The following is a 12,755-nucleotide window of genomic DNA, read 5'->3' as shown; positions in this document are numbered from 1 at the left end:
GCGTATAAATACAGAGAAATGATCAAATAAATTTCAGGGAAACTGATTCTAAAAATAAATAGGTGCAAGTTAAAAGAATTGTAATATCCAGTGTTAATGAGCTATCTCTGAGTATTTGAAATTTGAGTTGATACAACTTTCAGAAAAAGTTATTTGACTGAATGCTGTAAAAGCCTTTTAAAATGTACATAATACCCTTTCATTCAGAAATTTTATTTCTCAGCACTGTAGGAACTATTCTAAGGAAATGCGTGCAAAAATATGCATGTTCAGGAATGTTTATCTTGGTGTTTTTTTCTTAGAAACAAACTATATGCCAAACAATAGGAATCTGGTTAAATAAATTACAGCTTAGTCATGGAATGACTAAAATGGAATAATATTTTGCCACTGAAATATATGCTGTAGATAAATTTTCACTGCCATGAAAAGCTATTAACAATATATTAAGTTTTTAAAGGAAGGTTAGTACACTATAAGACCATTTGTGTTTAGGAAAAAAACTTATATATCACACATAGAAAAGGGCATTAAAAGATACATATCAAAATGTTGATAGTTATTTGTGTCTGGGTGGGAAAATTATAGGCTTTGTTTTTCTTTTAGCTTACTTGTGTTGCTTATTCTACCACTTCTATCGTGTCCATGTATTTTTATAAAAATAAATCATTTTAATTAAAAATTAATTAACACATAGTCTTCTCATAGACAACCACGTCAGCCGCATTCACAGTCCTAATGACCAAAAAAGGGATCTGTCAGTTACATGACTTAACTTCAAAACACTCTGACACACATTGTCCATGAAAGTGAAGCCTATGAGAAATACTTTCAAAGGAAAAGGAAACCCCCAATCCTAAACAATTTACAAGGTAGGGGGAAAAAATTCTCGTATCTCCACTGGTTGACGATTACGAATGATAGAATGATGGTTATTTCTGGAAAATACTTTATCTCCCTTTTCATCTCCTTGTGTTCTGGGGTACATTTCTATTAAGCGTCCCTGAACTCGTTAATTGAGATTTTAAAAGGGGGTGAGAGTAATCTGCAGAAGAGAGCTGGTTGCTTTTGCAGAAGTAAGAATTGAGCTTGATTAGAAGTCAGTTTCTAACTCTATCCCCACATCTGGCCTAAGGTTGGGTCTAAGTCATCTGCTTTACACAGACCCACTGGATCGGCTTTATTTTAGAGTTCTGCAAGAAGGTCGTAAGGTAAAATTTAAACAGTGCAAAAGAAATATTGTAAGAGCCCTTTACAGATTACAAAAGTACTTCCACATTCATGATCCCACCGGATCAGACGGTGTCCTAAGGATGAGCCACTCCCCACAGACGACCCGTTACGGGGCCATCCACAGGCATGGAATCACAGGACCAGCTGGATTTATACAAGAGTACCCATTGAGCACCAACGGTTTTACCTGAACTACAGCCTTTTAGCTTGAGATCCTTTAAAGATGGTCACTGCACTCCATTTGGATCATTTTGCAGCACTGTTCTCAGCCACAACACTATGATTACAATGCAGTTCTAAGGGCAGAAGACACATCACAACACTAACATCCAACTCCGGCCTGGAGCAGGCCTATGTAGAAAGTCTTGTTCTCTTACTGATATATTCTAAATGGGATGTCTGTATAATTGGCATATGAAACCAAAATTGTGTGTTTCCACATATAAAACCTGCATTGCTTTATTGTCTTGTTGCGACATAGAGCAGATAATTATGTCCCCACATTTTAATCTGTGGCCAGGACATCAAATGTCCTAGAAAAGGTCAAACAAATGCTGTGAAATTGTGGGTTCCAGCCCTGAGGCTAACACAGTGACAAGCGAGGCAGGTGTGCGGCTATATGCAGCTGTGTCCAATCACAGCTGCAGATCTGCCCTAAAAATCACCAGGACTTGTTACATTGTCTTTCTGTCCCTGCCAAAGCCACTCGCCTTCAAACAGGACAGAGTTCCACAGCCCTTTGGTTATATAAGAGATATATTAACACCCATCAGTCTACAGATCCTAAAATATACATTCAGCAAATCTCACTCACCACATTCTTTCATGTCTATTTACATGTTTCAATTGGCACTATCAAAAACAAAGTACCCTAGTTTTTTTCTCATCCCACCCAGTAAGATTCCCTCCTCTTTTAGGAAAATATTCAATAATCTTATTAGCTTGTGAGTGTAAGTGTGGCTGACTTCCCATTCCACAAGAGGAAGTTTGAGACTTCAGAGCTTTTTAAATGTTCCGCCTTCTACTACTTCTAATAATTTTTTTAAAAAAAGAAAGAGAAGTTATGAAGACTCTTAATGAAAAGGACTTGCCTAGAAGATATAAAAAGTATGGTCACTTTAACAAGACACTATCTCTCCCTGCAACTCTCCTTTTTTCAGACAGTCACTTGTGCTCACTGGTATTTGCCCTTTTCGAGGCCCTGTTTTTGACTTGCCTTTAAAAACTCCGTTACCTCTTGGTTTCTATGAGTCTGTCTTTCACACAAGGAGAGTAGGGCTTGGCTTCTCAGAGCAGTGCTTGGCAAGCACAGAGGCAGGAAACGCAGAAGGGAATGAGTCTGTCAGACTCATTTTCTTCTAGTTCAAATGTTTATTTCAGATTCGGGAGGAAGTGGAGTGGTTCCTTTCCATTTCCTCGTCTCTGGAACCTGCGAGTTGTATAAGGCTTAGAGAATCTTGCTCTATCACACTCACAGGTTCACAGACGGAGAAAGAGACTCTCTTCAGAAAACCCTGGTTTGAACAGAACAGAATTCATAGCTCTCTGTGCCCTCCCACAACTATCTCTTAATGGGTTTTGACTGGAGCTTTGAGCAGGACAAGGGAGAGCAATGTGGAGGACAAAGCTGGTGGGCTCAGGAACACCCTATTCCAGCTTCCAAGGAGTGAACATCCAAGGATGTTCCAGCTGACGCTAGTCCCCAGCCCTGCCACGTGGCACCCCTGAGGCCACTGCTCAGCAGAGAGGTCCGACATAATTTGTGAATGCCATGGTGAGATCTGTCCTGAGCCCACTTTCTAGGTTCCTGAGACTGACTGTGTCTGACATCAGGATGGAGTCTCAGCAGCAAAACTTAAAATATACCTGTTTAAGTAGTGAGCTTATTTCAACCTTGAACATGCTGACTTTTCCACACTGTGATCTCTCTCTCTCTCTCTCTCTCTCTCTCTCTCTCTTCTTTTTAATGGAAACCTATTTATCTCACTGCACTCACCAGCTTGGCTCTGCAACTTGCTTTATTGTCTATGCAGTTGACACAGGTCATTTTTAATGCCAAATGGAGACCATCAGAAACCAAATTAGCAAATCTTGTGGTGAGTTTACTACTAAACTCTAACAGATGTGCCTGACTCTAACTGTAGGCATCAGGGCTGAAGCATAATTTTAGGTACAAATTACTTACCGGGAATATTTATAGACAGAAAAATTCTTCAGTAAAGGAGACCCTAAGACATTTAACTCAGATTATCCTGTAGTTTAACAATTGATAGAGAAGTAACATTGTAAATGCATTAATTATGGTTTGTTAAGGGAAGTTTCCAGGGCAGAGGGCTTGATCTAATCACATTGGTTTTGTCAAAGCACTTTAAAAAATAAAAATCTGACTCATTATCTCTACTCATAGTGTAGTTTTTTTGAGTTGCATTACTGTTCAGTAGCCACTGATCCTGTTCACTAATATCCATGTATGCAAAATACATACCCTTAAGTACAACTATATTTACACTTAACACATATATTTACATTTACACATCCAATAGTACAAACTAGTTTTTATATTTTATCTACCATGCTCTAGATGAACTCCTAAACTCAATTAGCCCTTCTGTATGCTGGGATTCCCTCCTAAGATCCATTTATTATAATACATATGAGCTAACAGTATACCGAAGACTAATATGTCTTCATTAGCTACAATCGCAATACTCACTTTAGAAACAAAAATAGTCAAAATGTAAATTGCTTCGCCATCTATTCTTTTTAAATCATCTCTACTGGTCACTAATTAAATAAGGCATACTTATTGTAAGTACTGTAAAGTAACAAGTCTCTTTAATCAAGAAAAACCAGGATGAAGCGAGGGAGAAGAAAAGGAAAGATAAGGAAACATTGTAAAGGTCATAATGAGACAAGCATTTCTACTTAAAGATATTTTCACTACACTATAAGCAAGCTATGCCAAGTCATGTACTTTTCACACACAAAATTATATTGTATCAAATTTAAAATTGTTACAACTGCCATGCACATTAAACCAGTGATAACGAAAATGTAACTCAATATCTGATCTAGTGAAACAGCGACCAACATTAGCTCCCAGCCACGTGAAGACAATCTCCAATGCCATTACTGGTGTCAGCTAAACCTCAGCCAGTTTGTCTTCTCCAGCCATTTTAAAATAAATATGTAACTATCTCAATTAGGAGATCTTGAAGAAAGCCTCATGATGAGGTGATTTTATTGCTCATTGTCAGTGCCCTGCATTTGCTGTACTTAAAATAGACACTTGTACCAATGTCCTTTCTATTACCCGAAGGGGAAAAAAAAAATCACATACACACCAGTCCTTTTTCTTTCAGCTCACAGAGAAGCAACTTGATCCAACCAGTGTTGAAACCTGAGTAGGTCACTGTACACCATGATAAAATTCCCTAATCCCTGAGCCAAATCTCCCTAAGGGGGGCCTCCTCCTGATCCTCACTTCCCAGGCTGACTTTTCCATTCGCTCTCTCCTCTTTCCCCCTTTCATTTCCCCTACCTTCAAGCCTTGATATGTGATCCTTGGTGGGGGCTCAGGTTTCCGTTTTTACAGCTTAGGCCGTGCTAGCTGTATACATTCCTTTCTTTCTGCCGGGCAGTGATTACTTACCAGGGTTTAGTTTACACTGGTCCAGATGAAAGCCGTTCAGATGAAGGCAAACACAGCCAGGCAGCTCCAGCGGCACCGATATGAAGCTGCACAAGGCCACATTGTGTTCTCGGTGACATTTTGTTGCACATATTTTTATACAGGGCAACCAACTTGTTATGTCACTCTACACTTTAGGTTTGGGGACAAGGAGGAGTAATTACGATGAGACTTAAGGAGGGGTTTTATTGATATGGTTATTAATATTAAATGCAGAAAAATATTAATGAGTTCAAGATAACCCTTCCACTGTTTGACTTTGAGAAATTATGTTTCAAATGAGGACTCTGGGTGCTCTTCTATTAGAGGAATACCTACCTACAAAACAATTCCTCTAGAAATGGGAATCCATGCCTATTGGCATGGTGTGCACTGACATGACTGAAGATTTCTGCCGGGATCTCTCATACATGGGTCCAAACCAGACAGAAAATACCAGTCCTACAGGCAACTGAATTATTTGCTGTGTAAAACTTCTTATTTAATGCTAGTCTGCACAGAAACGATGAGGACTAAAACTTCAAATAGTAGCTGGTGATTTGGAAGAAAAATAACATTTTAAAAAGAGGAAATTCTGTGCACGAAGGTTAATACCATACTTAGTTCTGCAGCATTGGCTAAAAATTGTGTAATTTTTCCCCTTCACACAATGTTGTTTTTGTTTCTTCCTCACCAGTTCAGACAAACATCTGTTATACTGTAGAAGGACAACTATCTCCCAAACCACGGAGTGCGCCCGCAGCCAAAGTCAACAACGCGAGCCCCAAGCATTGAGCACAGTCGGCCTTTATATCCAGCCGGGATAACATTTCACATGTTTTGATTAAAATTAGCTAATTTGTAATTCTAGAACCTATGAAACTTAAAAGCTGCCATCCATATAGATCACATTAGGCAGTGTTTTAAAGGGCCAGTGCACGCTGTGATTTCCTAGTGCCTTCACTTCTCTCCTCTTCCTCCACCCCCAATTTAAAATGAAATGGAAAAGCAATCTGGAAATGCAGGACGGGAGGGAAGGGTAAGTGAGAAAGAATGGGTATTGTAGACTGTTTGAATTCCACCCCCATTGTAAGACAACAACTCCTACCGGTCTCTCTTTTTAAAAACTATCATTGAATTCAATGGTGGTTTCCATCAGAAGGAATGGCACTGATTTCCAAGGCAAATCTTCCTTAACTGTCCCTGGACTGATTGATGCTACCCCTCATGCTTTCAGGCACAAAGTTCCTCACCCAGATATAAAAACTCTAATCTCTAAACTGAGATTGCTACAGATATTTTCCGGTGGAAAGAAAAGCTAAACATACGCACCTAGGTACTCATAGCAAGTCTCATCCATGTGCCCCTTTCTAAACAGGGGCTTCCCAGAAGACACTCTCATAGAATATGCTTGTTCTAATCAAGAAAGCGTCAAAACGCGGTAAATTTTATTTAGTTGCATGCCATTTTCATCCAGTCTGTCTTTTAAACACAAACTTCGCCAACCTGACCAAGTCGGTTGGCAGTGTTTAGAATTCTGTGCAGAAGATGGGGAACACCAGGACGGTTACAGAATGAAAACTAAAGTCCCCCTAAAAACTGCCACTTGTTTGTGATCGACAGAAAGAAAAACACATATTTTTTGAAATCCAGAGAGACTCATGAAATCAACACAGAATAAAACCCTCGCCAGGCAAAAGCTTCAACTTCATGGAAAATAAGGGGGGGGGGGGTCCGGAGCTGAGCATTGCTCTTGTGCAATCGCTCCAACGCGAACAGCTGGAGCGCCAGGCTGCTGCGCTCACCACCTCTGGAGCACCGCTGGCCTGGCGGGGAGCCCGGCCTCGCCGACAGGACTCCGGGCTGGCCTTTCCGAACAATGGGCAGGCGCTCTGGAAGGCCGCCCCTCAGACAGTTATCTTTCAGCCGGGCTAGCCCGGGTCTGCTAAACTGGGAACTGGAGCACGCAAAGGCGAGCGGGAGGCGGAGGCAGCCGAGTGAGAGGAGCGGACAGGGGCGGGCGAGGCGAGCCGGCCGTCAAAACGGTACCCAGACCCATGCCGCTGGGGCCGCACTTGCCGGGGCACTGACAGCCCCTTTACACCATGGCAGCTGGCTAGTTGGGGCGAAGCGGGATCGAGGAGCGGGGAGATGAACTGCAGAGAAGGGTGGAATCGAGCGCTCCCAGGGTTCCTCGGCCCGGCAGCTCCTTAACTTTGGAAGGATCCGAGGAATGGTTCCCGAAGAAAGGGGGGGGGGGGGACTACACCGCCGACTAGGAAAGCCTCTTCACCATGTCCACCCGCCACTTGGGCCCCCGGTCCCCTCCCACTGAAACGCGCCTGTGCCAACCTGGGGTTTATACGGTTAAATAGTATGTGGTTTCCCAGCCGCCCCCCACCCCCATCAAATCGGAGGTAGGCAAATCTCGGGGATGCAGCCCGCGAGTTGGCCTCGGTTTTGCACCTGGAGGAGGAGCTGAGGCTTTCTGGGCATCCTACAGAAACTGACAAGCGCTCCCCGTACCCCCCAAATCCATACAACGGCCCAAAGGGAGCGGACGGAAGAAAGAGCTCAGTCTCTCCAGCCCCGAAGTCCAAAAATACCTTCATTTCCTCATTGATCTCCCTTTTCACTGGGTGAGCCGGTTTCCTGCTCCTTTTATTTTCCGGAGGTCTCCCTTCTTTCTCCATTTCTGCCATGTTTTTGTGTCTGGTTTCTGTGGAGATGAAATGGCTGCTGCCGCCGCCGGCGGTGGTGGTGGTGTTGGTGGTGGTGGTGGTGGTGGTGGAGGTGGTGCTGATGGTGGCAATGCTGGCGGAGGTAGCGGTGCTGGCGGGGCTGGGGCTGGGGCTGGGGCTGGGAGGGGGGAGGGCAGGCGGGCGCCGGAGAAGCGGGGTCTCTTCTAGCGGCGGAGAACGTCAGTGGCTGTCAGAGGGAAAGGTAGCTCGAGGAGTCTCGGGGATGCCGCCGCCGCCGCCGCTCCTGCTCCCGCTGCCGCCGCCGCCGCCGCCGCCAACGCCGCCGCCGCCGCCGCTGCCCCTGCCGCCGCCGCTGCTTCTGCCGCTCCCGCCGCCGCCGCCGCCGCCGGGCTGCATCCTCGGTGCCCCGTGGAGTCGTCAGCCATCTTCAGTCGCTCTGTCCGTCTGCATGGGCGAGGGGAACGAGGGCCGGGCGCGGAGAGAGCTGCTCTGGGCGTGCGTGCGTGGATGTGTGTGTGCGCCCGGGAGAGCGCGCCAGCCCCGGCGCCCAGCGCCTCACGCGAGCCGAGCCGGGGGCGGGCCGGGGGCCGGCGCGGGGAGGAGGGGGCGGGAGGGAGCTGGGGCAGGGAGGGGGCGGGAGGGAGGGGGAAAGGTGGGGGGGCTAGGACGGCCCCCGGCTCCCGAGCGGGCGTGGCTTCCACCGTCACTGAATACGCGGATGCTGCGCGGCTTCGGGGGCTGCTAGCGGCCGCTTGCTCGTCCGCGGCGGGCACCGGCGGGACGCGGCGCCCCTCGCGGCTGCCACCTCGGCAAGACGGCCCCCGGAGCCACCCCGACCCCAGCTGTTCCCCTTAGCTCCGTGATGTAGGCTCGCGTGGGTCTGGAGTTGGCTTTTGAGCCTGTCCTAGAAGCTGCTGAGGAAAAAAAAAAAATGAATGGGGGTAAAGGGAGGAGGTTGGGCGGTGGGAGGGCACGGGGACCCGAGGTCGAGTTACAGGAGGGCCGCTTTCCTTTCCCCCGGCGAAGGCGACTGCGCTCGCCGCCTGCAGAGCCAAGCGCTGGGGTCTCGGGGGAAGGAAACCACAGCCCTGACCTCCCCCACAGTTGCCAGGATAGTGTTCCCCTCCGGGGGCCACCTCAGGGCGCGTGGAGGCGGGAGGCCCCCCGGAGAGGTCCCTGCGCCCGCTCCGCGGGTCCCCAACGCGGCGCCGGCAACGACTGCGCTGGCAAGACAGCTTTTGCCTCTCATGAACCACTTAGAAGTAGGACAGCTCGGCCCTCAGCCCCCTGTTCTTTCTTCTTTCTTTTCCCTCCAGTTCGTTCTCTCTCGCTCTCTCTCTCTCTCTTACACACACACACACACACACACACACACACACACACACACACGTGCCTCACTACAAAGTAACAGCTTTACCCTGTGACCCCGCGCGCACCCTTGTCCCAGTGCCCTGAGCTTAACCTCAAATGCATTGGGTGCTGCTGGGAGCGCAGGGTCCCGCGTAGGGTTCCGCGCTCCGGGAGCTGGCTGCCCTCGCTCCGCCCGACGGGACCCTCCCTACACCGCCCCGCGACACTTCACCGCGACTTCCCTGCGCCCGCTCCCCCAGCCGGGATGGCTCCCCCTGAGCTCTCGCGCCTCCGCTTTGGCCCTCTCGGTGCACGCCTGGGGCCAACCAGGCTCGGATTGCGTTTGTCGCTCTCTGGGTTGAGGCATTGGCTTGAGCGATTTGATGAGGCTTCGGTGAGATACGCAGCCCTGAGTGCTCTTACGCGCTGCAGGGGACACATTGACGTTCCCCTCTTCGCTTTCCCGCGCCGCGACACTTCGTAATTACCTGACACAATGCGATATGGGGGTGTCCATTGTTACAATGCTTGTTATTATGGAGTGTTCATTGTAACAGTGGTGGAACTTAAAATTACACAATTTTTTAAGTACTTAAAGATTGAATGAATCGGTTTGGGGAATATGAGTCAGCTTTCCATTAAAATCTGTTTGGCCTGTCAAACGAGGCTCATTCTGGGTATCACATTGCCTAATTTGCATTTTAGCATTGTTTTGTTTCTTGAACGTCAAATTAGAGATACTTGGGAGCGTACTCGGGAGGGCTAAGCACCTCCACGGTGGCTATTTTGCATCTTAGCGTTATTTTGTTTCGTAAATGCCAAATTACAAATACTTGGGAGTGTGTCCAAGAAAGCTGAGCACCTCCCCTCGCCTCCTCTCTTCCCTGTGTGGAGGGACTTTGGGGCGGGGGGTGGGGGGGAGCCGCATCCTGCTCTGCGTGGCTCGCTGGATCCCAAGCGAGCCAGGAGGCCAGAGTTAGCGAGGCAGAATCAGACTGTGCTCCTGCAAGGGGTCCAAGCAAAACATTTGCCCGGAAAAAATGTTTAAGATCTTGGGGCGGTTATCTGGGGCAGAAAAAGTCAAGAGAGGAGGATTGCTGAGTTTTTAGGGAGCGCTCTGCGGTACAGGAGTCCCTTTATTCAAGGTTTTTCCAGCAACCTCTGGGAGCGTACCCAGGTATACACAGGTGTGAGCCCAAGTCCTCTGGGAAGTCTTGAAGCCAGTAGTAGCCCACAAACGACCTACAACGACCCCGGCAACAAGAATGAGGAGAGGAGCCCAAACCTCTTTGCACAAACACAATCCTCTCCCCCCCCCTTTCCTAGAACAATAACACAACATTCCCAACGTGTGAAAGTGGGTGTATTTCTAAGTGAGGAATAGCATCCCAATGCTGTTGCCAGTAGGGAGAGATGAGGAGCGGGTCTTTTTGGTTTTTCAATCTGAATTTCATCCAGAACATCTGATAATATGTGGGTGGGAGATAGTTTGTTTTCTCTGTTTTGTCCTCTTGGTCTTTAATGAGAAGTAGTCGGAAACTTTTTTTTTTTAATATTCTAAAACGCTGGAAACATATGTTGTAAAGTATACACGAAGTGAAGCTTTTTGTCTTCTGGAAACATACTTAAGTCCCCTCTGTTTCCTTTGGTGCCAGAAGCATTACAATCGATTCACTGTTGTTCACTTGATATCAAATAACAAGTTCTATACCAGAAGTCCTAAGATACAGTTTCACAAGTTAAGAATAAACAGAAAAGGTGAACTGTAGCCCAGAGTTATATTTAAAGGCAGCTATACTTCCTTTAAAGAGCATTTCTTCTTCTGCAATGGCTCATTTAATAAAAATAGTGATACTAATCAGCTACCTATTCTTTCACAGTCATATGTCCTCCAGAAAACTGAGGTGAGAACGTTGTCTTAGAATCCACGATGCATATTTTCAGTGACAGAATGAAAGCTCATATAGTATGTATGTGGAAACCTTTAGTCCAGAATGAACTTCAGAACTAAGAGTGTTATACCTTGTTAATGGCAAGTTTTAGGTTTCTTCAAGTGTATTAAAAATGAAGACAATTATAACAAGAGTTGCTGCTTTATGAATTTGGACATATCATGAGTCTAATAATGTTACCTAGATAACTGTATACAGTCTGTCAGACTAGAACTCTATGTAGGTAGGAACAATCTCCTACATCTCAAAGAGCCACTCTTTCCTAACATGATTTACCACTATGCTCTAGCCACCAGCTCACACACACACACACACACACACACACACACACACACACACCACCATTCGAGGCCCTAGACTTAGAAATAGTCTTCAACATTCCCTTTACTACCCCTGCCAATCACCGAGATAAGTATAGGACTGACCTTTTTCATACATTCCTCAGGTATATTTTTGCAACTTTTACTCTTTGAGGCTTCTCTTGATATTCATTCTAATCAGATTCACCTAGAAAATACATCACAGAGAAGATAGGAACCCCCCAGGATGGGGTGCTTTGGGCTCTCAACCTCTAGATCAGCTTCTCTGTCATCTCTAAGAACACCTAACTCAGAGGCCCCGTCTTCATGCCTGGTAAGGAATGAATAAATATTTGCTGATGGATTTGTATGACATAATAACAAACTTACAAAGAGACTTTCCTGTATATTATTTGAAATTAATACTCATCTTGAACAGGCTCTGTAGTCTAGCCGAACACGGGGACTAAAATATGTGGAGTAGTTACTATGCTGAACACATTGTAAGAATTACCTCATTTAATATTTACAGAATCTTATGAGGCAGCTTTTACTGTTGTCCCCATTTCACAAATGAGGAAACTAAGGCTTACGCAAGCTAAGTTATTAAGTCACAAGCTAGTAACTATTGGGATTTGAATCCGTAACTTTCTGTCCAACTCTAGTTATGGAGTTCTTGATACTATGATAACCTGATTTAATGAGCCCCTTTTAATAATCTGTATTTTATCTGTATTTACATTTTAACACCTCTGAGATTGTGATATATCTTACAATGCATTCTTATAATTATAAATGACAGCTTTTTTCCCCTTCAAGGCTCCACAAAATAATAGCACATTCTCCAATTAGTGGTATATTTGGTTATGTTAGGTTATGCTGCAATAACGAATCAGAAAAATCTCAGGACTTAAAGCAACAAACAGTTATACTCCTTGCTCACACAAAGTCTCCTAAAGATCTCTGTGACTCTCCAGAGCAATTGTTCTCCGTGTGATGGCTTGGCCTTGCACCTCCACACCAGCATGTGCTTCCACAGTCACCGCTCTAGGAGAAGATGGAACCCTGAAGGATCTCTCACCAGCAATTAAACACTCCAGCCTGGCAGTGGCGTATGTCACTTCTGCCTCCAATCCATTGACTAGAGTTAATCATATGATTCTGCCCCACTGCTAGGGAAGCTGGGAAATTGAATTCTCCCATGTTCCCCAAAGGAGAGGAGAACTGGATACAGGGGAGCATTTAACATATACCACAAGGCATCTTCATTGAATGAAAAGGTCATTAGGTTCACTTAATGTAAATTTCAGGGATCTTTTTTATTCAAAACCAATAAGCAGCAATGGGACTGTGATTTGTTATATGCCACCTAAAACATGCTTTCAAAGTTCATGCTCATGTTTAATTTCAGAGAACAGAAATTCAAAATCAATTTCAAAAAGAACATTATGAAACAGCATAACTATAATGCAGGGGCTTTAACCAGGGGTCTACAGATGAGCTTCCAGAGCTTTGGAACCCCTAAAATCATATGCAAAACATTAAGTTC

The 12,755-nt window shown here is 45.6% G+C and overlaps 1 protein-coding gene and 1 pseudogene across 3 annotated transcripts in view; one reads left to right on the top strand and one right to left on the bottom strand.

The window, feature by feature from the left end:
• Positions 1–7,643, bottom strand: part of SOBP (sine oculis binding protein homolog) — a 158,304-nt gene extending 150,661 nt beyond the window's left edge. For all 3 annotated transcript variants that reach the window (XM_045806954.2, XM_087865361.1, XM_045806955.2), the window contains exon 1: positions 7,510–7,643. In XM_045806954.2, coding sequence (XP_045662910.1) covers positions 7,510–7,605 — 96 coding nt within the window. In that variant the 5' untranslated portion in view covers positions 7,606–7,643. The remainder of the gene's footprint in view (positions 1–7,509) is intronic.
• On the top strand, positions 7,636–8,270 carry LOC148109251 (uncharacterized; annotated as a pseudogene).
• Positions 8,271–12,755: the final 4,485 nt, after the last annotated feature.

The sequence above is a fragment of the Ursus americanus genome, chromosome 11 (genome assembly GCF_024610735.1).
Source record: "Ursus americanus isolate L20-20 chromosome 11, mUrsAme1.1.p, whole genome shotgun sequence".
NCBI lineage: Eukaryota > Metazoa > Chordata > Mammalia > Carnivora > Ursidae > Ursus > Ursus americanus.
This window is presented reverse-complemented; position numbering and strand designations above follow the sequence as displayed.